A 26,119-nucleotide genomic window follows, 5' to 3' on the forward strand; every position below is an offset into this window, starting at 1 on the left:
TTATGTATACTTTTAATTGCAAATTCCTTTTTAAAAAAGATTTTATTTCTTTATTTGAGAGAGAGAGAGTGTGTGAACAGGGGGAGGGGCAGAAGGAGAGGGAGAATCTCAAGCTGACCCTGTGCTCAACACAGAACCTGACCTGGGGCTCAACCCTTATGACCCTGAGACCACGACCTATGCTGAAATCAGGAGTTGGACTCTCAACCAACTGAGCTACCCAGGTGCCCCTGCAAATTACTTTTTAAAAATTTTTGAATGGGGAATAAATTCATATTCTTGAAAAATCAAAATCTTTGAAAATACATGTAGTGAAAAGTCTCCTGTCATTGTCCTGTGTCCACCCAAATCAGGGCCACCTTCTTTTTTTTCCTCTACTCCAGGTAAGCACTGGTATAGCTTTTTTCTAATATAGCTTTTCAGAGTTTCTGTATGCACAAATAAGGAAATACAAATATATATATATATATTTATATATATATTTTAATACAAATAGTATTTTAATACAAATAGTAATATATATTATACACTATGTTCGGCATCTTGCTTTTGACCTAATCATAGCTCAGGGACTTTTTTTCCCCAAATATAGAAAGCTCCTTTATTCTTTTACCTGACATTCTGGCCTGTCATTTTGCATGTGTTCAAGTATATCTTATTATCAAGTAAGATAAATAGCTAGAAGAAGAATTGCAAGATCAAAGAAATTGTGTGTTTATAATTTTATCTCTGAAATGCCCTCCATAAAGTTAATACTCATTTCTTAACCCAGCAGTGATATATGAAAGCAATTATTCCTCCACAATATTGTCAACAATGAATTAACATATTTGTAGATTTCTCTCAAGTTCCACTTTGCATAATGGCTCGGTAGCTCCTGGACCAACACTTTCACAAACAACAACTGTAAGTTCTGGACAGAACATAAAGACATGTGCCTGAAGATGCTGGATAGTGATTGAAATCAGTTAGATACTGGATAGGAGTTGATACTTGGAAGAGGAGAAGGCGGAGTTTACCGAACAAAATCAAAACATCGAATATACATGGAAATGGAGTACTGGAGTGAGAGGAAGGAGGGAAATATTTGATAAAATAATGCTAGATATTTCCAAATATAGTGAAAGACATAAATTTACAGATTCAAGAATCTCAACAAATCCTAACCAAGAAAAATGCAAGTCAGAATACTGAAAACCAACATAAAGAGAAAATCTTAGGTGATCACAGGAAAATGACTTTTTGTAGGTGAGCAGTTATTTGAGTCAACACTGATTTGTCATCAAAAACAGTGGAGGTGAGAACACAGTGCAGTGTTATCTTTAAAGTGCTGATTTCTGCCACTCTGGTGAAAAATGATACTCAGTTTAGTTTTAATTTGTATTCATTTTGTTATGAATGAGGTTAAGTACTTTTTCACGTTTAAGAGTTTTTTGTATTTTCTATATATTCGTTGCCTGTTTTTGTCTTGGATTTTTCATCTTTTTTTCATTAAGGTCATTAGCTTGGATGATAGAGTTGCAAATATATTTTCCTCTGTCAGTTGTTATTGACTTTGCTGATGGTGGTTTTTTGCCATCCACAAAATTTTTATATTCAGGCTACCAAATTTACCTATCTTTTCCTTTTTGGCTTCAGAATTTAAAGTCCTATTTGAAAGGCATTCCTTAGTGTTTTCTTTCTTATGCTTTTAGTTTTGTACACTGAAATTCTTAATCTACTTGGACTTTATCCTCATATATGATGTGAAATATGGATCTAACTTTATTCCTAGGTGGCAGTTCAGTTGTCTCACATCATCAGTCATACACTAAATGTATTTGGCCTTATTTCCGGACTTAACTTTTCTGTTTGTTAACATCAGTATCACCCTCCTGTAATTACTGTGTCTTTAGTCTCTGCTATAACTAGCCCCTCTCATTGCTTTGCTTCTTTGAAGTTTTCCTGACGGTATTAATTGTTTATTTTTCCATATGGTCTTATGACTTGGCTTTCTAAGAGTTCCCTCAATGTAATGAACCCCAAAGCCTAGACAGGTCTGGTCTTCCTGAAATATCAGAGCACTTTGCTCTTTCTTGGATAGATTTTTTACAGGTTGTAATTTATAGCAGCATTGTTTTGATTAATGTCTGACTCACCTGCTAGATGATAAGCCCTAAGAGGGCAGGGGCCTCTTTTACTCATTATATTTGGAATGCCTTATCTAGGGCCTGACACTTTTTAGGTTCTTAATCCATAGTAATGAATGGGATGAATGGATCTTGAGTCTTGAGGTTGGCCTCTGACTCTTTATTACTCTTTGAGTGGCTGTGGGCAAATTTCTTGACTGTTCTAAGACCAAGTTTTCTCATTTCTGAAATAGGTATAAGGGAATTTATATCTTTTGAAAAGGGTTTTGGGATAATTAAATAATATACTTTAGAAAACAATTTGTAAAATGTGAGATATTATGAAATCCTAGTTAGACTGACTTTGGCTTTCCTTTTCACATATAATGGGAAATTATGTATTTGCCAAGGAACAGGCTATAGATGGGCTACAGACTTGGGCTATTGGTTGTTAGAGTCCATTTGAAGAATCACGCTTACCCGACTGTCACCCTGTGAAAGCTGTAGTCATTCTTGAGTGTTTCTTCACTTTTGGCTATCTAAGTGGTAGAAGCAGTCAGTTTTGTATGACAGCTTGTTTGTTGACAAGGGAACAGCCTCTAAGAAAGAAAGGGAAATTTCCCTTTACAGAGCATTCTGGGTTTGGAGCCCATTCCCCACAAGATGTCTACCTGTCACTACCTGTCACATGACACAGATGCTATTACCAGAAGAAAAGCTTAGACCTAATAAATTGCCAAAACTCAGAGTCTTGTTAGTTTAAGGAACTTGCCAATGTACTATAACTTGAAAAAAAAGGAAGGATGCACATATTTATTGCTAAGCTGGGGAAATTGCCATTAAAGCAGTTGGCAGAATGGCTGACATTTTAACAGTCATAGGTCAGATAATTTTCCACATCTATCCAAGAGAAGATTTGACCAAGGACTGACAAAAAAATCAAATTATTCTGTTCACTTGGCTGCATCTAAATGTCTCATTTTCAGCTTACAGGAAAGATTGAAATGGAAGCAATTTTTGATGTTACAATAGAGTGGCCGTAAATTGCTTGAATAGCCGTTGGAACTTTGAATATAAAAACACAGAAAAAGTCATCTGAGGTAGAACTCAGAATGGATTTTTCACTTATATTTTGCTCCTTATATAATTTATAGCTTAAGTTTTATATTAAGACATGCTATAAGTCAGCATTTCCTTAGTTACACAGAAGGAGATTACTTCCAGGTCACAGGGAAAATCCGTGGCAGAACTGAAAACTGAATTCTTGAGTTGTAGTATCCAATGGTTCCAACACTGTTAGAAACAGATGCTAAGTTTTCTTTATTCTCTCAATGGCAAAATAAAGAATGTATAGTCCGCTGGAAAGTTGGAGATCAAAAAGCACTTTCTATGGTTTCCAAGAGCACCAAATTCCTTTCACGGTCTGAAGGTTCTCGTATTATGAAATTTAGTTGTGTAAATTAGCCCATTGCTGATAAACAGAAAATCCTGTTAGTCCTTGGATCAACTTGCCTTTTACTATGAGTTTAGTTGTGTAAATCAGTCTTTTACCAATAAACATAAATTTATATTCGTTCTAGGATCAACATTTTGAGAGGGGATAAAGAAGGGATTGTCAAAGCATTTTTAAAGGAATGTTGGTCTAAAATAGCAGGTAGAATAAAAATATATTGTACAAACTGAAATAGGGCAAAAGAGCTAAAATGTAGTACTTGGACTAAAATAACTAGCAGTTCACATGAGTCCAAGTGCTAAGTACGTAATTATATTTCCCATTACCTTATATGTACAAGACTTCTTTTAATTTTTAAATCCTATATTTTACCCCTTTTTATTGTTTTCAAAAAATATATAGAAGAACCATTGAGTCTAACAATGTGAAAGTTTTGAGAGTGCCATTTTAACTGACAGATTGCCATGGTATACCAGTAGGTAGAAATGGCTATTTATTGATTGTAAATAGTTTGCTTCTCCAAATTGAAAATGAAGATGAATTGAGTTTGATTCATTATTGTCTGTCCAACTAACTCCCTTCTGCCACCCCTTGTAATTCCTTGGCACTTTTGAAAAACCTCTCTCAATATCCCCAGGATTGACTTAACAAAGTTCCATATAGATGTAGTAGACATTTTGGTATTTACTAACGTTATGAGTGATTGTTGTACATCCCATAGGGGTTAGGAAAAGAGAGTTTCTGGGTGACCTCTGATCAGTATTAGTGCTTGTTTGCTCCAGTAACACTGACGTCCTTGGTCTATCTAGGCCTGCTCCTGCATCAGCTCTTTAATGCTTTCTGTTTTCTTTGCCTGGGATGTTTTTCCTCTACATTCTACATGATTTTCTTCCTCACCTCCTTCACATCTCTGCTCAATTGTTACCTTGTCGTATTATTCTATAAAGGAGCAAAGGAGGATCATAATCTGACTAATGTGTCAGAAGGGTTGCTGTGCCTTATGGAGACAGGAGCAAACTTCCAGATGAACAGTGGCTGAAGCTGTCGGGGGTGGTTGCAGTGATCCAGGCTAGAGATAGCCATGGCTAAGATCAGGTGGTTGTACTGTGGTGAGAGATAGACTAAGGATCTAATTTGAAGGTAGAATCGACCAGATTTGTTGCTACTTTGAACTGAGGATGAGCGAGAAAGAGAGGAGTCAAGGATGCTTCTGAGGTTTTTTGCCTGAGGGATTGAAAGAATGGAATTGCCATTTACTAACATGAAGACCAGATAGTAAAGGAAAGAAATCAGGAGTTTGGTTTCATTCATGATAGTTGGATAAATGAAACAAGTTAGGGAAAGGTCTGGGAGGAGAGAGAACATTTGGGAATCATCCGCGTATAAATGGTATCAAAAGTCTTGGGCCTAGATGAAGCCACCTGGGAAGGGTATAGGAAGGAGGGAGATCTTGAGGCTGAGCCATGGTGGGACACTCCAGTGTTCAGAGGCTTGGGAGACTGTAGGGAGGGCTGGTGATGTAAAGTAGAACCAAGAGAGGGATCCTGGAAACCAGGGAAAAATGTTCCAGGAAAGGAATAATAATCAGCTGTGTCAAAATTCTGCTGAGAGAACAAGTAATAAAAAATGAGCACTGAGAAATGCCAGTTGGATTTGGCAGTGGGGAGGTCCTTGGTGACCTTGATGAGTTATTGGGGTTGTCTGGTTCAGGGGGAAAGGGTGACAGGAAGAGTTTCCAGAGAGAATAGTAAAAGAAGAAATACAGAGCAGTGCTTTACAGGAGATTGTAAAGTAGAACAGAGAAATGAGATGGGACCTGAAGAAAGATATGAAGTTATGAAAGACTTTTTATTTTTTATTATTATTATTTTTGGTAAAGACTTTTTAAATGCTGTTGGCATGCTGATGGGTAAAGAGGGAAAAATGATTATACAAGAGAAAAGATGGGACAGTAGTTGGGAATTTATTTTCTTGGATGAGTGTCCTTTCTTTGTAGCACTGTACCAGCACTCAAGGAAGACCTTTCTTTCTTTATTTTTTTAAGATTTTATTTACTTATTCAGAGAGACACAGACACACACACACACACACACACACACACAGAGAGAGAGAGAGAGAGAGAGAGAGAGAGAGAGGCAGAGACACAGGCAGAGGGAGAAGCAGGCTCCATACCGGGAGCCCGACATGGGACTCAATCCCGGGTCCCCAGGATCACACCCCGGGCTGAAGACGGCGCTAAACCACTGAGCCACCAGGGCTGCCCTCAAGGAAGACTTTTCTATTCTTCCCACACACCCCAAATTCCCACTGGGCTATATGTCCCTCTTAAAAACTCCCTTTTAATTCTTAGTGCTTTACGTTGTCCCTACACTCACCTTTTTCAGTGTATAAGGAAAGAATCATACCTAAGAGGGGGTGTTGTGGTGGAGTCCTCTAGGAGATTAACAAAACACCAAAATCAATACCTTTCTAGTAATCTTGGACTGTAATAGAATGCAATAATTGTATTAGGTTCTTTCACAAGCTTTTTCCTCCCACCCACCCTGATGAATTGTAGATCCTTAGGTAGCTCTTAACTATTCTTTCAAGTAGCCCACACGTATCGGCGTGCCATACTGAGTATAGCTGCTTAGCTCCCAGAATGCCTCCTATTTCTCACCACTGGCTTTTCTGGTGGCATAGTGGCTTCTGTGGGTCTATCTGGCCTGCCTCAATTTTGAGTCTGTCCATTCAGTTCTCTCTTTTCTGCTTTTTGTGTCATGGGGTTAGGCTTGGGGCAGTGAGAAAGTGCTCTGTCCTTAGAGTTCCATGTAAGTTAAAAGATGTTGTAAGCAGGGCAGCCCTGGTGGCGCAGCGGTTTAGCGCTGCCTGCAGCCCGGGGTGTGATTCTGGGGACCCGGGATCGAGTCCCGCATCAGCCTCCCTCTGCCTGTGTCTCTGCCTCTCTCTCTCTCTGAATAAATAAATCTTTTAAATATGTATATATATATTAAAAAAAAAGATGTTGTAAGCAGAAAACAATGAACCACCACGCAGATGGTAGTTACCACTTTTATCTTTTGAGCTCAAGGTTTATATTTCTCTCGGCATTTTCAAGGTTTTAAGTCACAGTTTAAAAATGACAGCCATTTGCTAGGGTATTTGTAAGAGAGGCGTGGTGATTAATATGGAATCTTCCATAAGAGGTGTGTAGGTATGCTTGTGTGCCTTCATCTGCCGATCTAAGCATTTGTAAATGCTTGATGTGTTTAAGCATGTGTTTTAGGAGTTTGAGGTGCTTGTTTTTTTTTTAAGAGGGAAAGGAAGTAGAGATATTGGGAGCTCTTTAGTATTCACAAAATATAAAAAGGATAGAGATCCGCTCTTCAGAGCAGTTCTGGATCATCCCCAAAGTTCTTTTTTCAAACATGTCATAGCAAAACCCAGTATGTTAAAATCCGAAGCTGACCTGCAGGATTCCAGTGAAAGAGGTTGGAAGACCTGGGATCGCATCAGTTCATCACCTTTCTCTGTGGCCTTTGCAGAGGTTCCCAGAAACCCCTAGGTGTCTGATAGCCCAACTGGAAGCCCCCTTCTCCACAGTATGACAAAGCTTTTTTTTTTTTTTTTAATGTGATACCTTAGCCATTTCCATCATTAAAAAAAAAAAAACTTTATGATTTCACATCATCATAAATTGAGAGGAAAACTCTTCTTCTATATGAGTTCTTTTTTTTTTTTTTTAAGTAGAAGTCATCATTTAAATGTTTTAAGGGGATCCCTGGGTGGCGCAGTGGTTTAGCTCCTGCCTTTGGCCCAGGGCACGATCCTGGAGACCCGGGATCGAATCCCACGTCGGGCTCCAGGTGCATGGAGCCTGCTTCTCCCTCTGCCTATGTCTCTGCCTCTTTCTCTCTCTCTCTCTCTCTCTCTGTGACTATCATAAATAAATAAAAATTTAAAAAAATGTTTTAAATCTCTAAACCTCTGTATATCTTTATATATGGAGACTAGTTCATAGAATTGCTGAAAAAGATTAGTTGATGGTAATGATGTTAATAGATTTTTCCAGGAGATTAGAATCTTATTTGGGGTACCTACTGATAGACTGCTTTATATGGGTAGATGTTTGACCTTTGTATGTACTTCCAGACACACTATAAGGGATAGTGATATATGTCAGCGCCTGTGGGTTATAAATCTTAATTGTCTGACTGCTTTAGTAAAAAGAAATGAATCAAAGGGAGAGGTCTGTCTATTTGCTTGAATTAAAAAAAAAATCATACATTCATGTATTCTTTCTACACTTAAAAAAACCAAAAAGGTAATGAGACATTATAATTTTATTGCATGTTAAAAATGCAGATTTAAAAAATTCTAATTATGCTTTTAGTAGCTAATAATTTAAGAATTCTTTTTGATCTTCCCCTGCTTTTCCAATCTTCTTTTCTTGCTTAATGTTAGGAACCCCAAATTGAAAATACCTCCAGTTTGAACAGGTTGAACTTGTGGCCTTGGCTATAATTGTCACTTCACAATCAATTTCTTATTTTAATCTTATTACACCTTTTGTCCTACAGACGGGTGAATTTTCAGCACGTTTCCTTTTGAAGTTGCCTGTGGATTTCAGCAATATTCCCACATACCTCCTCAAGGTAAAAATATGTGATCTCAGTATGATAATGTAAAGGAGCTTTTAAAGTAATTATTTAACTCTGAATATTTGTATGATTGGCTTGTCAGCATTTTCAGATAATGCATTTATTAAAGGTATTTATTATATGAAGATTCACTGAATTTGTTATGTAAAAACTAAAATAGTAGTCCTAAAAGTAATTTCAAAGTGAATTTTCCTTATAAGGTAAAATTTGTATAAGTAAATTAAATTTTGGGGAAAGTCACTGTTAGTAATCTTACTGGGAGGAAAGACTCTCATGGAAATTATCTAATAGGCATTCTGTCTTTAGGTAGGATTGCATATTAACTCTGTTGTGCCAAAACGCATCTCATTTTCCTTATTTACGTCAGCAGTTCATCTCAGGCACCTTCATAGCTGGTCTGTCCAGAATTGATTTAGACCAGTATATATGGGATTCTTTAAAATGTGATTCAAGCAAGGTATGGCTGGGAGAGTAGCCACTTTAGGGCAGAGTCTGCAGGTGCTTTGCACAGGAGAAGTAGAGTCAAGTGACTGGGCTATGGTTAGTGTGATGGAAACCACATGGACCAGGGAGCAGGTTCTGAACAGAAAGTCTTAACACAAGACCTGGGTTCATCAGAAATGAGGATTTCGGTTCTGATTTAAGATATGGTTAGCTGCCCTCAACCCCATATTTCTAACCTGGAGTTATATGGCTTTAGTGTAATGTAAGAAAAATGTCTGCCTTCCTAATTTGATGTTGTTCAGAGAGTTAATGGTATTTATTACAACCTAGAGAAAAGATAGAAACCTTGTACAAGTTTTCCTATATATTCCAATATATTTCCTATGTATTGTGGTAGTCACGCTTAATATTAGATATTAATCTTGATAATGATTGGAAGCATGGTCTCGTGGAATATAGACTATAAAAAAAGATTAGGGAACACTTTTTTTTAAACATTCCACTCAAGGTGGGGAAATTGTTTTCTTTTCCCCTAAGTAAAACATAGGATTTTTGTGCCTCATTAAACTTTCATTTTAAGTTTCTAGTTGACTAGTTTTCCACTCCATATCCAAATGATTATGAAGTCCAAATGAGAATGGAAGTCAGCAATTTATCTTAGTTTCTCCACACTCCTGTTGTGGAAAATATACATATGAGATCTGTGATTACCAAGCATAATTAATTTGGTTTAAGCAATTACTATGCTCTATTAGAGTAGCAAGCAGTCTCCTTGGTAACTCTTAGAAGGCAGATTCATTGACCTCTGTATATTCCAGATAAAGCTCTATTTCAGCTTATTAAAGTCAAATTCAGTAGTATATAAGAGTACATTATTTGTATAATCACTTTAATCCATAATTTACAGTTATAGTATCTTTGTTTTGATTTGTTGGGCCTTATCAGTTTAAATGGTTATCTTGCTTATTTGAACCTAGCATTGCCTCTTCTTATATTCCTGAGGATCAAAGGAAAAAAATGCTTCTTGGAATATAATCTAATTTTTTTCTCTTCAAAATAAAATTTCCATATTTTCTGTTTTAAGAGTTCTAACTTTATATTATTATGTTCTTACTTTCTTTGCTGGTCAGACAGGAAAAAAGTGAGACCTATTTGGCAAAATGGGAAAGTTTTTCCCCACGCCCCCAAAGTATGATGAAATGACATTTCTACTGCAGATGAAATGCCTACATTGCAGTATTGATATCTTTCTGGACCTTTAGGCCATGCAAAGAGAGCAAAGCAACAAGGACAAAAAAAAAAAAAAAAAAAAAAAAAAAAAGGAAGCAAAGAAAGCGACTCTTATATAACACAAAACATCCGGGAAAAAATACCTGCATCCCAGAAGGCATCCAGAATACCTGTTGAAAGTTTTAAGATCTAAGTTCCTAAAGTTTTATCAAAACCTTAGAACATTTGGCTATACTATTCTTAAAACTAAGTTTGCATCAGGAGCTGATTTACATATTATTAGCATTCCGATACTCCTACTCTGATTATCAGGCTGCTGTCCAATAGTCTCAGTCCCCAAGTAAATTCTTTATGAGGATACTGTTCACCAGCATCAATGTATTTTTACCTTGCCATCCCAAAGAAATGAATGGTGAAGTAGACCTTTTAAATATTGGAATAGCATGAAGTTTGACTGCATACTGATTTGCTAGAGTGAGATTTCATTATGCCACGATGAAGCCATCATCCACTTACAAGCATACCTCTTTTATCTACTAATAGAATTTTTTGATGTTAGAATGAAAAAAGCCATTAAATAGCCAGCGATTTTACTTAATATTATGCTTTAGGTATATATGGTTCTTATGTGGAATAGAGTGAATTTATTCTGAAAATGAGTACTGACTTCAGTGTCTAAATTTTATTTTTGGATGAGGTAAGTCAGTAGGTTAGATAAATCATTTACATAAGAACTCAGTAAAAAAAAAACAACAAAAAAAAAACCAAAAAACACCTCTGTATTAGGGTTTTTTATCTGTAGATGGTGGAAATCCAGCACAAACTACTATAAATGAAATGGAAAATGTAGTACACATCCTGTACTTCCATAGTCTACATAGCAGGAAATGTATCCCATGTTGAATCATCTACAGATAGGCATGGATCAGTTTCCCCAGGTCTGTCCTACTTGGGCCAGGTCCACGCCCTTGAACTTCTCAACTGATAGGTTTATATTGCGAATCTGTGGTCCCCAGAATAAAGGGGAGATTATTTGAAATGACAAAAGTGTAATATTCACTACAGTTACTAAACCAGAGAAAGAGTGTTTTATACCTGTATGTTTTTTTTTTTTTTTTTTTTTACCTGTATGTTTTTTCTTGAAGAACTGGTCATGAAGCTGAATCATATATCATTAGAAGATGCTGCCCTGATTTTATTCCGGATGTGGTGAAAATTGACTTATGTGTATTCTGTCTTTATTCTCATTCTGAGAATTATTAAACTTGAGTATATGATGGTGGGAAAGCATTTTTTTTCTTCAGGAAAAGCATACTCCATTGTGAGATAACTAAGGAAAATTTCTAGTTGTCTACTAAAATTTTTTATCATCTGAGTCAGAAGTACTCAGAAACTCAAAAAAAACAAACAAATTCAGAAACTCGGAATATAGTGTTTTGGGAAGAGGAGAAGCTTACTTGTACACATGGTATGTGTGTGAAACTAGCCCCTTAAAATAATAAGTCAGTTTATTTAGAATATAGTCAAGTTAAATTTTTATAGTTAGGGACCCCTCTCAGTCGATGATACAGAAATGTCTAGGAAAATTGCAGTATCTCACTGCAGTAGAGGGCTAAATAGTAACCATTTCCTGCTGATAATGGATGTGACAAACATAACCTTTAAAGAATATCAGTGCTAACTTTTCTTTGTTTGATAAGACCATAATTGTTTATATAGTTGTCTTAGTCCATTCAGGCTCCTCTAGCAAAAACACCATAGACTAAGTGGCTTAAGCAATGTACATTTATTTCCCACAGTTCTGGAACCTGGGAAGTCTAAGATCAAGTCAGCAGAAGATCCATTGTCTGGTGAGGGCCTGCATCTAGGCTTGTAGATAGCCATCTTCTCCCTGTATCCTCACATGGCCAAGAGAGAGCTTCTCTCTCCAGGCTCTTCTTGTAAGGCTGCTAGTCCAATTCTGAGGGCTCCAGTCAAAGGCCCTTCCTCCAAATACTTTCACATTGGGGATTAAGCATCAATAAATACATTTAGGGAGGGACACGAAAGATTCATTTTATAGCAGTAGTCTAAGTAGTTGCTGGAACTTCTCTACACCAGGTACCATGGAGCCCTAGCCCAGCCCAGAGGTAGGACTGTAACCAATTTACTATGACTGAAGTGCTTCGACTTCTAATTTCTACAGGAATCTTCTTGGCATCATTTAACTTCCCTCAGTCTGAAGGACTGCTTGCTGCAGTCTAGTCCCACTATGGTATATGAATCATGATACAGTATAGATATGCAGTGAAGGTGACAGAGCTGAAGTTGGCCATCTATGTCAGGAGGTAAGGTTCCCAGCCTTCTCATCCTTTAGAAGCCACTGTGGCTATGCTGATGAGTCAGAGCACACTAAGTGCAGGGTTGTGGAACACAGGTTCCTGTGTCTAGCAGAGGCAGAAAGTAGCAATTATGATTGGGTTATCAAGGACAGGCAGAGAGTCTCAGGGAGATCTCCAGATTGGAATCATACATGGCTTAAGAAGGTCATTAACATGGAGGAGAACATCTAAGACTACATGCGTGCTGAGGTTATCCTGTAGGAGCTGCCTCCTCAGCCTGACTGTGACTGGTGGGTTCACCAGCTTACTCAGTCCCCTTTCTAATCACATGTATGTTCGAAACTGCAGGTGCTCACAAGACCAGGCAGGTACCGAGAAGGAGTGAATCTGGCTTGATAAAATACAGGAGGAAGTGGTGAGAGCTCCAGGGAGCCAGCCAGTGTGTGCTTCATGTGGAGCAGCAGCTACTGTGCAGCCTCACAGTTGTTCCCATGTGAAAATATGGGCCTCATGTTGCCAGATATGCAGATGTTATAAAAAAGAGCCTGGAATCTCAGTTTTTGTTTGTTTGTTTGTTTCTAGTATGAGAAAATGGCTGCTTTGTAAGTGATGGCAATGGATAAATATTTTTTTAAAACACTGATGGCCAAACAGAATGCCTCTGTGTGTTGGCCATGGGAGTTCTGAAGAATATCTCAGGTAGATAAGATATAACTCCCCAGGGCACAGGGCAGTCATTGATTGCTAGACTATGAGAACAGTAGATGGACAAAATGTACAGTAGTACATTTTGCCTTCAGATGTACAGACGCTGATTCTGAACTCAGGAACCACTCTGTATTTGTCTGTGTTCTCCAGAGAAGCAGAAAAAATAGATTATATGTAAGAGGAGACTTACTACAAAATTGGTTCACAAGGTTGTGGAGGCTGAGAAGTCCAGTATGTTTCCTCTGCAGGCTAGAGAACCAGGATAAGCCCAAGAACCAGGGGAGGAGAGGAGGCACTGATATAAGGCATGAAGTGTGAAGGCAAGAGAACCAGGCGTTCTGCTGTTCCAGGGCAGAGAAAATGGACTTTCTAGCTCAAGGCAGGAGAAGGAAAATGAGAGGAGGCAAGCGGGAGGAAGAAGGAGGAGGAGAGAGAGAAAAAAAGAGGGAGAATTCATCTTACCTTTTGTTCTGTTTGGGCTCTCAAGGAGTGGGTGATGCCCACCCCCATTGATGAGGGTGGATTTTCTTTACTGTCTCCTGATTCACATACTAATCTCTTCCTGAAATACCCTCAGAGAAACAACCAGGGATCATGTTTTACCAGCTATCTGGGCATTGCTTAGTTCTGATAAGTTGAAACAATGTTAACCATCACATACACATTCTGTTCATAAGGCTGGTGAATTCATGACTGGAGCCACTAACTGAAAGATAACTTAAAGTATATTTTCATAGAGCAGTTTAGGCCTAGATTTTTGGGTATTCTAGGACATAGAAAGTATATTTTACAATTATCTCAGGAGGTACGTATTGTGTTTTCTTTTGGGATGTATGATACTCCAGAATTCTATTACATATTTATTGGATACTTTTCTACCCCGATTGCTATCATGTTAAAGGATAGAGATCCATATGAAGTGGCTTGGTTCCCTGAGATTATTTTAGGAGTCTATGGAACCAAAGTAAATCTGGAGAGATTGCATCTGTTCTGCATGGTCTTGTCTGGGGGGAACTTGTAACAGTGTGCAACAAGTGCCAGGGGCCCTTGGGTTCCATTAAACTCTGGACGATGCCAGTTAATTTTAATCAGTGGTTCTCATGTTGGGCTACCCTGATACTGGCCCTACATCAGGTCAATGAAACTGGAATCTTTGTCAGTAAAGCTCAAATATTCTTATATTTTAAAAGTTCTCCAGGTAATTCTAGTGTGCACCCAGGGTTAAGAACTTCTGCTCTAAGCAGAAGCTGTGGCTTTCTACTTTGGCTCAGTAAACTCAAATGTAAATGGATTTATTGGCACAATGATGGCATGACTGCCACCCTGTCTAACACCTCCAGCCTCATTTATTAATGGACTGGCAGTGCTAAGCTTAGAAGGGTGAGAGTGAGGAAAGGGGACTAATTGGTATTGAATACATACTGTTTGTAGGAACTGGACTAGGTGCTTTATGCATGTTATCTCCTTTAATATTCTCAACAACTCTGCAGGGTAGTTTTTCCCCTGCATGTTTTTAAATAGATAAGGACTGCAGGCACCATTATGTAAGTGATCCAGGTAGCAATTTGTGGAACTAGGATTTGGATGCAGATTCCTTGGCTCTAAAGCCAGGGGTCTTTCCAACATACCACACTGTAGCAAGAAATACTCTGTATAGCTAGATTATTTTAACTTGAGTCATCAGAATGGTAAACTAGGACTCTTTAGATCTGTCTGAAGTAGAAAGAATAAAGATTGAGGAAGGATGCTAAAGTGAGAGCTGCAGTGGTCTGTGTTTACAGACTTACTTTGTAAAGATTTACAAAGATCTTTAAAAAAGTAAATCTGTCTGAAGTGTTTTTTCAGAGGCAAGGTGTTGATGTGCTCTGTGAAGCCCTGAAATGGGTAGGACAAAGGAGGAGGGTGATGTGGATGTCACTGAGTCAGATGAAAGTGGGGGATGCAGTGCACAGGGACTCCGGGGACAGCAGAGAGAAAAGAGAAGGTAGTCCTAAAGGAGTAAGGTGGAAACAGTGGTACAGAGACGAAGGTGATGTGGGGGAGCCGGAGGCAGCCTCTTGTGGTATGTAATTCTGAGTTAAGACGGCTGGAAATGTGAAGGGATACTGAAGCTCCCTGCCACTGTAGGAGAGTTTAATTGTGTTAATACATGAGTCATTTTGTTTTAACTGGAGTAAGGAGGTCAGGCAGACTTGGAAATGGGGATGACGCTGGAGCAGGTAGAGGCTGAGAAATTAGTGAGGAGGCAGAGATGGGATCCAAGCCCTTCTTCTCTTTCCTTGACTTGTGTTGTAGAGTGATGTTAAGGGGGATCTTAGTGTGACCCACTGGGGTGGCAGAAGGAGAACCTTGAACAGAGGTAGCTCCGGAGCCCCTCCTCTGCCCCAGCATCCTTAGCTGCTTACAGCTGCAACACAGTGTACAGAACGGGCTTGGCTTCATCCCCCTATTGATCTATCTGTCTGCCTATGAATGTATCCTTCCATCATCCATCCATCCATCCATCTATATTCTAACCCTGACCCTGACCCTGACCATATTGGCTTGACTTGGTTCTTCAGTGCAGTACTACTGTGCAGAATCCTGAAGAATTGATTTTGATTTAAAGTGATAGATTCAAATCCTTGAATCTGTCAAGGATTAGACAAGCAAAAAAAAAAAAAAAAGAAAAAAGATAATTGTAGGCCTTTAAAAATGTACAGATTATTATAGATTGGAATGGTTAGAGAAACCTTTGTGACCAAATTTAGGCATAAACTAGACTTCCTAAAGAGGCATAGCTTTTAAAGGCAGGAAAGGGAAGAGGGACAGTTAAGTTGGGGCTGATCAGTTCACTCATGGTGGGACTGTGGGCATACTTGATTTAAGGTACAGGGAATAATCTAGACTGGTAGAGAAGTTTCTTGCAGAGAATAATGAGAGAAAAAGCTGAAAAGATGAGTTGGAAAGATCTTGAGTGCTTGAAGAATTACTTCAAACTTCATTAAACAGGTAGTCTTAATCTCTTTACACCTGGATTTTCATGGTAATAGCTTCCTAGTTCATTTCCTTGGCTCCAAGCCCTCCCTTGTCCAATTTCTCTGCAGTGTTACTGCTAGAGTAGTCTCCTTTAATCTTCTCTTGAAACAAATGATGGTTTCTTCTTGGATCCTGCTTTCAGAGCCTACCCATCCATGCAACGCTGTTTTATACTCTTCCCCAGCCTGTGCTGTTATTAATCTGAAATTGGCAGCTCTCCTCATTCTCCTCCCACTACTGTGAGGATTACCATGCTATCACTCACAGCCCCTATTCTCTATTTATTTATTTTAAAGATTTTATTTATTTATTCATGAGAGACAGAGAAGGATAGAGAGAAAGAGAGAGGCAGAGACATAGGCAGAGGGAGAAGCAGGCTCCCTATGGGAGCCCAATGTGGGACTCGATCCCAGAACCCCAGGATCACTACCTGAGCAGAAGGCAGATGCTCAACCGCTGAGCCACCCAGGTGTCCCTGAAACCTCTACTCTTTAATCTTTCCCCAGATTAATTAGATTATTACATTAATTAATTAATAGGTTAATATTTTCAGAGAATTTACTTAATTGTCGTAAGAATATAGGGAAGCCCAAAGAAGTTCCATTTACTTGCCCAAGACCGTTAAATGTTTATTTGGAGCTAATGACAGACTATCTAGTCTTAATTTTTGTCAGCTGGAACCAGAGAGGAGCTAAGTGATTTAAGTGGAGAAGAAGGCGAGCATGTGGGCAGCCCAGGTGGCTCAGCGGTTTAGTGCCGCCTTCAGCCCAGGGCGTGATCCTGGAGACCTGGGATCGAGTCCCATGTCAGGTTCCCTGCATGGAGCCTGCTTCTCCCTCTGCCTGTGTCTCTGCCTCTCTCTCTCTCAAATAAATAAAATCTTAAAAAAAAAAAAAAAAAAAATAGGGTGGGGGGGATCATGAAACCCAAATGAGGAAGTGTAACATACAACTAAGGGAAAGCCAAGACCTGAACTTGGAGGACCTGATGGAAGAAAGTTGTCATCTAGGTGGAAGTACTGCAGGAGCCCAGAGTTGTGTAAGCCAAAGATTTTAAAATGTTAATGAAGAAGACAATGCCCAAATGCCATTGAATGAACAGGCCCAAGGAGGAGGATTTGGCTGGAGTCACAGGGATGGTGAGAATAGGAAAGATTTCAGTGTTAATGTCTGAGAGAGACCAGATTGTTGGTGTTCATGAGAACATAGATGAGGAGATATACTCAGTAGGTATTAGACAAAATGAGTCGTGGAAATGGGATGGAAACTTGAAAAACTGAAATGACTAAGTAAATTGTGAAAAAGCACAACTGAAATGATAGCATACTGGCTAAAAGAGTCATAGAGAAGGCTTTTCAAGAAGTTGCTTTATTTATTTATTTTTTAAAAGATTTTATTTATTTATTCATGAGAGACGCAGAGAGAGGCAGAGACACAGCCAGAGGGAGAAGTAGGCTTCCTGCAGGGAGCCTGGTGTGGGACTTGATCCCCGGTTTCCAGGATCATGCCCTGAGCTGAAGGCAGACACTCAATCACTGAGCCACCAAGGTGTCCCAAGAAATAGCTTTAATTCATGACAGACTTGAATATGATAATCTTACTGGTGTTCTCTCTGAAAAATTTAGAGGGAATGTTGCTGGGGAAACCTGTTTCAAGTGGTGCTTTGGTCCTTTCATATGGTCAGGGAAAATAGGTAACGGTGTGAGTGTTGGAAAATGTGTGTGTGTGACAGTCACATTTTATGACTTGTCATCAAAGATTGAGTTTTCATAAGTTCACAGTTTTGAAATTTCTCATTCTTCTCACCTTCTTTTAGGACCAGGGGGAAGATTTTGCATTCTGTGCACTCAAGAAAAGAGAATTAGGCTGATTAATTTCCCTGGGTGGTTTTTTTTTTTTTTTTTGATAAATTCTTACATTGTCCTTTATTATTTGGAATTGTTTGAAAGTCCATTTAGTTTTACATATTGCTAGGAAGGAAACTGATAATCTCCCCAAAATATTCTCTTTATTTGACATCCAGCCAGCTAGTTAGGGCGATATATATTGATTATAGTCATTTCTCAGCAAGCATAAGATAGCAAACATTAAAAAGTTTTCTGATCCTGATAAATGACTATAAATTCAAAGACTGACCTCACAAAGGTTTTTCTCTAAACCACAGATTAAATGATGGCTCAGAATTTGAGACCTTTTAGTTTAGGGAATTTTTTGGCTCCAATAAAATCACGCTTTTAGAAATAAAGATTACTTTAACTCATTTGTGTGAAATCTGGTTTTAAAGGAAAACAGTTTGTCTGCTGCTTGAAAGACCATAAAGAATTCACAGGGAACCCTCATCTTATCTCAAAGGAAATAGTTTCTGTCTAGTCAAATAGGAGCAGACATACTTTTATAAAAGTGGGAGTGTGTACCTGGAAGAAAGTACTGTAAAAGTAGGGTGCTGTTTATTCTTGTAATAAGGCTGATTTATCAGTGCTAAGTTGGAGCCAAATTTAGCATTTGAGACCTAACTGCCAAGAAAGTAGTGAGATGGTCTGAAAACTTACTGTGCAGGGAACTTCCTTTTCTTCCTTCATGGAGTAGGAGACCCCTGGCTGCTTTTAGTTCATTGCCCTTGTTCCACCCCCCTCTTCTAGAGACAGAAGCAGGGCTCAGAGAAAAATACACTGTAAATCAGGGGCCCCCAAACGTCTTCTCTAAAGGGCAAGATAGTAAAATTTTAGGCTTGCAGGCCATATGGTCTCTTTCACAACTACTCAGTTCTGCTGTCACAGCATGAAAGCAGCTACAGACAATATGTGAATGAATGAGTGTGGCTGGGTTCCAATAAAACTTTATTTTCAAAACCAGGCCCGGGGCTGGATTTGGCCTGTTGGCAGTTGTTTGCCAATCCCTTCTCTAGACTCTGGAGGGGAATATTTTCTTCACAAAGCACTGGGAACAGCATGGAAAGATAAGTAAAGGGATTTGGTTCAATGAGGATGAGTGGTTTTTAATACCATGGTCTCTTAGTTTATATTTTACAAGTATCTTCAATGTGGTTGAAGGCTCCCTCTCTCTTTTCTTTCCTCGTTTCCTTTCCTTCCTTGTTTCCTTCCTTCCTTTATTCCATCTGCTTTTATTTTTAAGTAACCTGTTAGTAACATATAATTTACTAACTTCTCTTCCAAGTCTTAATCTCCCTGCTAAAATATGGTCAGGCTCTGCACACCCACCAAATTGTTGGATACACTAATGAGATGATGAATATGATGGTATTTAATGTATGTCTGAGCTTGGAGTAGATGCAGAATAGAAATGGTTTTGATTTTATTGAGTCATTGAATTATATTTCAAAGTATTGAATGTATTGTGGACTAGAAAGAGAGTAGGTATTCCACTGAGAGGAAGATAAATTATATTTGTTGCTTCTCTCTTCCCCTCTCCTGATTTTCCTCATCTAGAATTCAAAATCCAGGTTTACTCTTGCTCCAGATTTCTAGATAAGATTTATGGTAGTTCTGACAATAGTATATTTTCCTACTAAAAATGAGCAGTCACAGCTGGCTCTGTGAACTTCCTTTCTTTGGGTGTTCTTTTATAGTTTTATTTGGCCTTTATTTTTTATGGTGTGTTTGTGTTTTTGTTTTCTAAATTAGAATTTTAGAATATAGATGTATGTCAAATGATCATCAGTTGACCTGCTTTGCTACCCTATCACCATATGTGGTGATAATCCTTCAAGTATAGTCTGTTCTGCTACAGAGCATGCCTTAGTACCATGAATCAGTTCATACATGGTTGGTAGTGGAAGCATGTCAGTATAATACAAAAGTTACCACAGTTGATTTTTCCTCTCACGTTAATATTTTGACTACTAAATAACAGCAGCTGAATCCAAAGGACGGCAGTACAGATGAACACAGCAAGCTGTGGGGGGATGTGATGTTGCACACAATGTCCATTCACTCCATATCCTTCTACTTGACTCAATTTTGCCTTATACCTTGTACTTAAGTATTTATCGCATGGTTTCCCCTGTTCTTTGTGAAAAGAAACAAACTCAAGGCAGTGAGCCAGAGCTCTCCCTCTCTGATGTCATTACAACTTGCTTCTCCACAGGTTGAGATAATGTCCCCCAACTCTTTCCTATAACTAAGCAGTCCAACCTTTCCTTGTAGTCCCTTTCATGGTTATCTTTGCATTTTCAGGAGTCTTATATTTACTGTAATAATTGTTTATTAGGAATATGGCTTGGTGTTTTAAGGATTTTAATATTTTTAACTGGAGTTACTTTGTGGTTACAAAGTTATATAGGCAACTGTAAGGTAAGCCTTACCATATTTTTCTCATCAACCTCTTATTCTTAATATATAGTTTACTAGAATGCAGATTTTTTTTAAATGAATGAATATATAATGTTGTAATAGAAAACACCTATAGGGGATCCCTGGGTGGCTCAGCGGTTTAGCACCTGCCTTTGGCCCAGGGCGCGATCCTGGAGTCCCGGGATCGAGTCCCACATCGGGCTCCCGGCATGGAGCCTGCTTCTCCCTCTTCCTGTGTCTCTGCCTCTCTCTCTCTCTCTATGTCTATCATAAATAAATAAATCTTTAAAAAAAAAAAAAGAAAAAAGAAAACACTTGTATTTTCAACCTGAGATTCTCTTCTCTTATAGGCTAGGCATTCTTAATCCTTTATACTTTCAATATATATATATATATTATAAGTTTTAAATTCTTCTCTATCCTCATGCTTCTCTTTAGGAAGTGTGCCAGATTGCTAGCATCTCTCTTAAATTGTGGTGCCTAGAAAGAAAAAAGCACAAAACATGAGATAGAATTGATCAGGTCAGTGTTCCATTAGAACTCTTCACCGTTAGTTAGTATTTATTGTGTTGGTAAAAAACCCAGACCTCCTTGTTTTTGTTTTTTTTTAAAAGATTTTATTTATTTATTCATGAGAAACACAGAAAGAGAGAGGCAGAGACCTAGGCAGAGGGAGAAGCAGGCTCCATGCAGGATGCCCAATGTGGGACCCGATCCTGGAACCCCAGAATCACATCCTGAGCTGAAGGCAGAGGTCCAACCGCTGAGCCACCTAGGCATCCCCCTCCTTGTTTTATTAATCTTGTTTTATGCAGTTGGTTTTTAAGACAACATAATTATATCATGTTGTCTTTTTGAATTTGCTTGTGTATGGGGGAGGTATTACTACCTTTAACCACAAAGGGAGGTATAGATTTGAACCAGGTGGCACAGGGATCAGAGGATGTGATTATTATAGGTGACCATTTTTAAATCTGGAGTTGCTTTTCTCTGTGGTGTTTTTTTTTCTCTATCCACATCATGAAGGCACCCCTTGGTACTGAAGGAGATCAGTTTCTCACTGTCATCTGTTCTCGTGAATCCATTTTCATCAATCAGCAACCTTATACTTTAAAATAAAAGTAAAATATGGTAGGGGCATAAGATGACTTCATAGACAACAGTAATGCAATTCATAATTATTCAAGTAGTACAAGGGAAATACAGGGTTCTTTTAGTGGGTTGATGAGAGATTACATCTGGTTGGGAGAGAAGTGACGTTTGGGATGGGCCCTGAAAGATTGTTAGTATTGATAGAAGCTAGAGACAAAGAAGGAGCATGATTTCGGCTCACAACCATAGCACATTTGGAGGACAACAGAGCAGTCCGGTTTCTCTAAATCGTAGAACATGTGTCCAAAGTAGGGGAAGATAAGTAAGGAAAGGCATTTTAAAGATACAGTGATACAGATAGAGCCTTAAATATTCAGCTAAGGAGTTTAATTGGTTGTTTTTAGTAGTACTGTGATAGGGATTGTCTTTAGGAAGAGAAATCTGCCAGTAAACAATGTATAACATCATTGGGAAAGGGCCTGATAGGGTTCGGAGGATTTGAATGGAGTACTAAAGCTCCAGGTGAGCCACTTTTCAGACTTGCTGAGGTTTTGAGATGTGTAGTTGAAGTGCTTGCTCACCTAGCTCAGCGATCAACCTGGAAAAATGAGGGAGAGGAAGGAGTTCAGTTGGAACCTTCCAGGCAGTGCTACCCAAAGTTTATCTCTTTTGGTTAATGATAAGTACAGAATTGAGAGTCTTTAGAAACATTTAAAGCAGTTTGATGGAATAATCATATGTCTGTTGTCTTGTAATGATAAAAATATTGGGTTTGCATTTTGATGTTTTAAATTTTTTCTTTTTCTAATAACTCATTTTTAATGTTTTGTATGAAGCCATCAATCTGTGAAGGATTAGGAAAAACAAAACAAAACAAATGATAACTGCTCTTTCATTGTAGGTAGTTTGAGAAGCCTTGCTCTAGCCCACACTGTCTTCTGCAGCTCCTGGCTGCTGTTGCCTCTCCTATCCTGAGTCACAGCAGTCTTTTAAATATCTTGGGGTTTTTCAGGTTTATTCTTTCTGCGGAGCTGGGTTTTGTATTCACTGTTACCCAGTGTTGTTCTCCCCTTTTTCTCATTATAAATGTATTCCCAGGATTTGGAGGAGGAGAAGGAACCAGCAGCCCTTGATTAGAATGATGTTTAACATAGAACTGGGAGAGAGGGATTTTTTTTTCTCGTGTAAAATATTTTAAACAGATTTTAACAGCATACTTATATTTTGATGTTTCATGATAAAGTAAGGTCACGATGGTTCCTATCCTCTTTCTCCCATTTTTTGAAGACCCATTTTCTTTCTTGAATCCATTGACTGTGGCTTTGTTTTTACATTCTGCCCATATTGTTGGAAGAGTGACACCCAGAAATAAGGTTGGTGTCATTCTCTGTTCCAAAATCGCTTATAAAAGGTTTTGGCTCTCTTGAAGCAGGATGAGATGATGATTTAGGTTTTTCAAGTTTTGTGCTAACTCTAAAAGTAGTCTACAGTGACCCAGATGTCTGTTCAATATGTGGATTGACATCTTAACATAAAATCCTGGAATACTGATGATGATGGTATTCTTAATCTCTATTCTATAGACCAGGGCTTCAGAGGGTGTGGTCTTGGAACTCTCATATCTCTAAGATCCTTTCAGAAGGTCCATAAAGTAAAAACTGTTTTCAAAATTAAGATTTTTTTACTTCATGAATGAATAGTGGAGTTTTCCAGAGGTACATGTTATGTTAGTATGTCATCATTACTCTGATGGCCAATGGCATATTTGCTTGTATGTCCTCACATTTTAGAAATTTCTCAGTTTTGGGACCCCTGGGTGGCTCAGCGGTTGAGCATCTGACTTTGGCTCAGGGCATGATCCTGGATTCCCGGGATCAAGTCCTACATCAGGCTTCTTGCATAGAGCCTGCTTCTCTCTCTGCCTATGTCTCTGCATCTCTCTCTGTGTCTCTCATGAATAAATAAATAAAATCTTTAAAAAAATATCTTTAAAAAAAGAAATTTCTCAGTTTTATGAAAGTGTGTTCAAGAAGACATGGATAAATGGAATAGTCTTATATCTATCATAGTTAAACTCCAGGCACAGATGACTTCTGATAAGTTTTACCAGTCATTTAAAGAAGAAATAATACCAAATTCTACACATATTCTTTTGGAAAATCGAAAAGGAGGGAATACTTTTCCAGCTGATTCCATGAAGACAGCATTGCCTTACACAAAAACCAGACAATTAGAACAATATTACAGATGACTCCCATGAATATAGATGTAAAATTCAAAAGGAAACCTTACCAAAATACAATATTGTATTAAAAGGATGATACATCATGATGAAGTGGGGTTTATCCCAGGGATGGAAAGTAGACTGAATATTAAAAATCAATATGATTCACCGTATTTTTTTAAAAGATTTTATTTATTTATTCATGAGAGAGAGAGAAAGAGAGGCAGAGACACAAGCAGAGGGAGAAGCAGGCTCCATGCAGGGAGCCTGACGTGGGACTCAATCCCGGGTCTCCAGAATCATACCCTGGGCTGAAGGTGGCACTAAACCGCTAAGCCATCCAGGCTGCCCTGATTCACTGTATTAACAAACTAAAAAGATCACATGATCATCTTAATAGACATAGAGAAAACATTTGACACTTGATGAAAACTCTCAGCAAACTAGAACTGAAAAGGGACTTCTTCAACCTAATGAAATGCATCTGTGAAAATCCTGTGGCTAGTATATTTAATGATGAAAGATCAGATGCTTTCTCCCTAAGGTTAATAGCTAGTTGGTTAATAGATGTTTACTTTCATCCATTTTATTTAATACTGGAGATTCTGGACAGTGCAATAAGCCAAGAAAAAGGAATAAAAGGCAGAGTAGAAAGGAAGAAACAAAACTGTTTTTATTCACAAGTGGTATGATTATTTATATAGAAAAGCCCAAGGAATCTACAGAAAAGCTGTAGTGAATAATAAATGAATTAAAAAAAAGTATTTATTTATTTATTCTAGAGAGCGTGTGCGTGAGAGAGCACAAGAAGTGGGAGGGAGAGGGAGAAGCAAGCTACCTGCTCAGCAATTCTGGGGGCTGGATCCCAGGGCCCCAGGATCATGACCTGAGCTGAAGACAGATGTTTAATTGATTGAGCCACATAGGCATCCCAATAAGTGAATTTTTTAATGTTGTAGGATGTAAGATCAACATATAAAAAATCAGTTGTGTTTTTATGTACTAACAACAAATAATTTAAAATTGGAATTTTAAAAATATCATTTATAATAGCATCAAAAATAGGAATTACTTAGGGATCAATCAACAAAAGATACAAAAGACCTGTGTGCTAATAAGTCAGTCAGAGAAAGACAAATACCATGTGATTTCACTCATATGTGGAATTTAAGAGACAAAACAGGTGAACATAGGGGTAGGGGAAAACAGAGAGAGGGAAGCAAACCATATGAGACTCTTAACTATAAAGAAAGAACTGAGGGTTGATGGAGGGAGGTGGGTGAGGGATGGGCTAAATGGGTGATGGATATTAAGGAGGGCACTTGTGAGATAACACTGGATGTTATATGTAAGTGATGAATCGCTAAACTGTGTACCTGAAACCAATTTCACCATATATCTTAACTAACTAGAATTTAAATAAAAATTTGAAATAGAAGAGTGCCATCTTAAAAACAAATATATAAAACCTTGCTGAGAGAAACTAAAGAAGACCTAAGCTAATAGATCTGCCATGTTCATATGTTAGAAGGTTCAATATTGTAAGATATCAGTTCTTCCCAAATGGATATATAAATCTGACCCAATCCTAGCAGGTCAAAACCCAGCCAGCATTTTTTTTCAAACAATCTGATTCTAAATTTATTTAGAAATAGGAAGGGCCTAGAATAGCCAAAACAATTTTGAAAAAGAACAAAATTGGAGGACTTCCACTGCTTGATTTCAAGACTTACGCAAAAGTTGCAGTAATTAAGACAGTGTGGTATGGTTTTAAAGAGATAAATAGATCAATGTAACAGTTTAGATCAATGTAACAGAAGTAGAGTATCCAGAAATAACTCACACATGCATAGACAACAATTTTTGACAAATGTGGAAAGACAATTCGGAAGAAAAACAATGATCTTTCTTAAAAATGGTGCTAGCACAATTGAACATCTATACCAAAAAGAAACTTCAATCCATACCATTGAACCATATAAAACTTAACTCCAAACGGATCAACTTAAATATAAAACCTAAAACTAGAAAATATCTAGAAAAAAAAACTGCAATAAAGCTGCTTTTTAAAAATCTCTGTTTTAAGTTCTGATATACTAAATGTCAAAATAGATAACCCACATAAACAAGAGATTTTTGGAGTTTTCAATACTTGTGCAAAGAAGGTCCTGAGACCAAAATATTTGAGGACTGCTGCTATAGGCTTCATAGCCTGTTGTATTTCCTAGTGGATTTGTAGTGTAATATAAACATGCTTCATGGACCTTCTGCATTATCAGTCATGGTAATTGTGCTAAAAAAGTATTATCAGCTCCTACTAATGTAAAGTAAACCTGAGATCATTAAAATTGCTCTTTAAAATCAATTCTACTTGTAAGCTGCCAACTTCTAGGTTTTAGCAAAAGTATGGTCTGTGTAGGTACATTTGATGAATACTCAAATGTAGAAATTTAGAGTGCTTATCCCCTTTTGTATATCTGCCATTTTCTGTTATGACTCAGAGCCACTTATCTATTCAGGGTATGTGGTTTAGTGTTACAGCTAGCATTTAGAGAGGGATTTTGGTCAGAAT

General features: G+C 38.0%; 1 protein-coding gene across 8 annotated transcripts in view; it reads left to right on the forward strand.

Annotated features, from left to right (window-relative positions):
• BABAM2 (BRISC and BRCA1 A complex member 2) overlaps positions 1 to 26,119 on the forward strand; it is a 406,643-nt gene that overhangs the window by 137,530 nt on the left and 242,994 nt on the right. For all 8 annotated transcript variants that reach the window (XM_038561133.1, XM_038561135.1, XM_038561136.1 and 5 more), the window contains exon 6: positions 8,121 to 8,195. In XM_038561133.1, coding sequence (XP_038417061.1) covers positions 8,121 to 8,195 — 75 coding nt within the window. The remainder of the gene's footprint in view (positions 1 to 8,120; positions 8,196 to 26,119) is intronic.

The sequence above is a fragment of the Canis lupus genome, chromosome 17, assembly GCF_011100685.1.
Source record: "Canis lupus familiaris isolate Mischka breed German Shepherd chromosome 17, alternate assembly UU_Cfam_GSD_1.0, whole genome shotgun sequence".
In the NCBI taxonomy this organism is placed as follows: domain Eukaryota; kingdom Metazoa; phylum Chordata; class Mammalia; order Carnivora; family Canidae; genus Canis; species Canis lupus.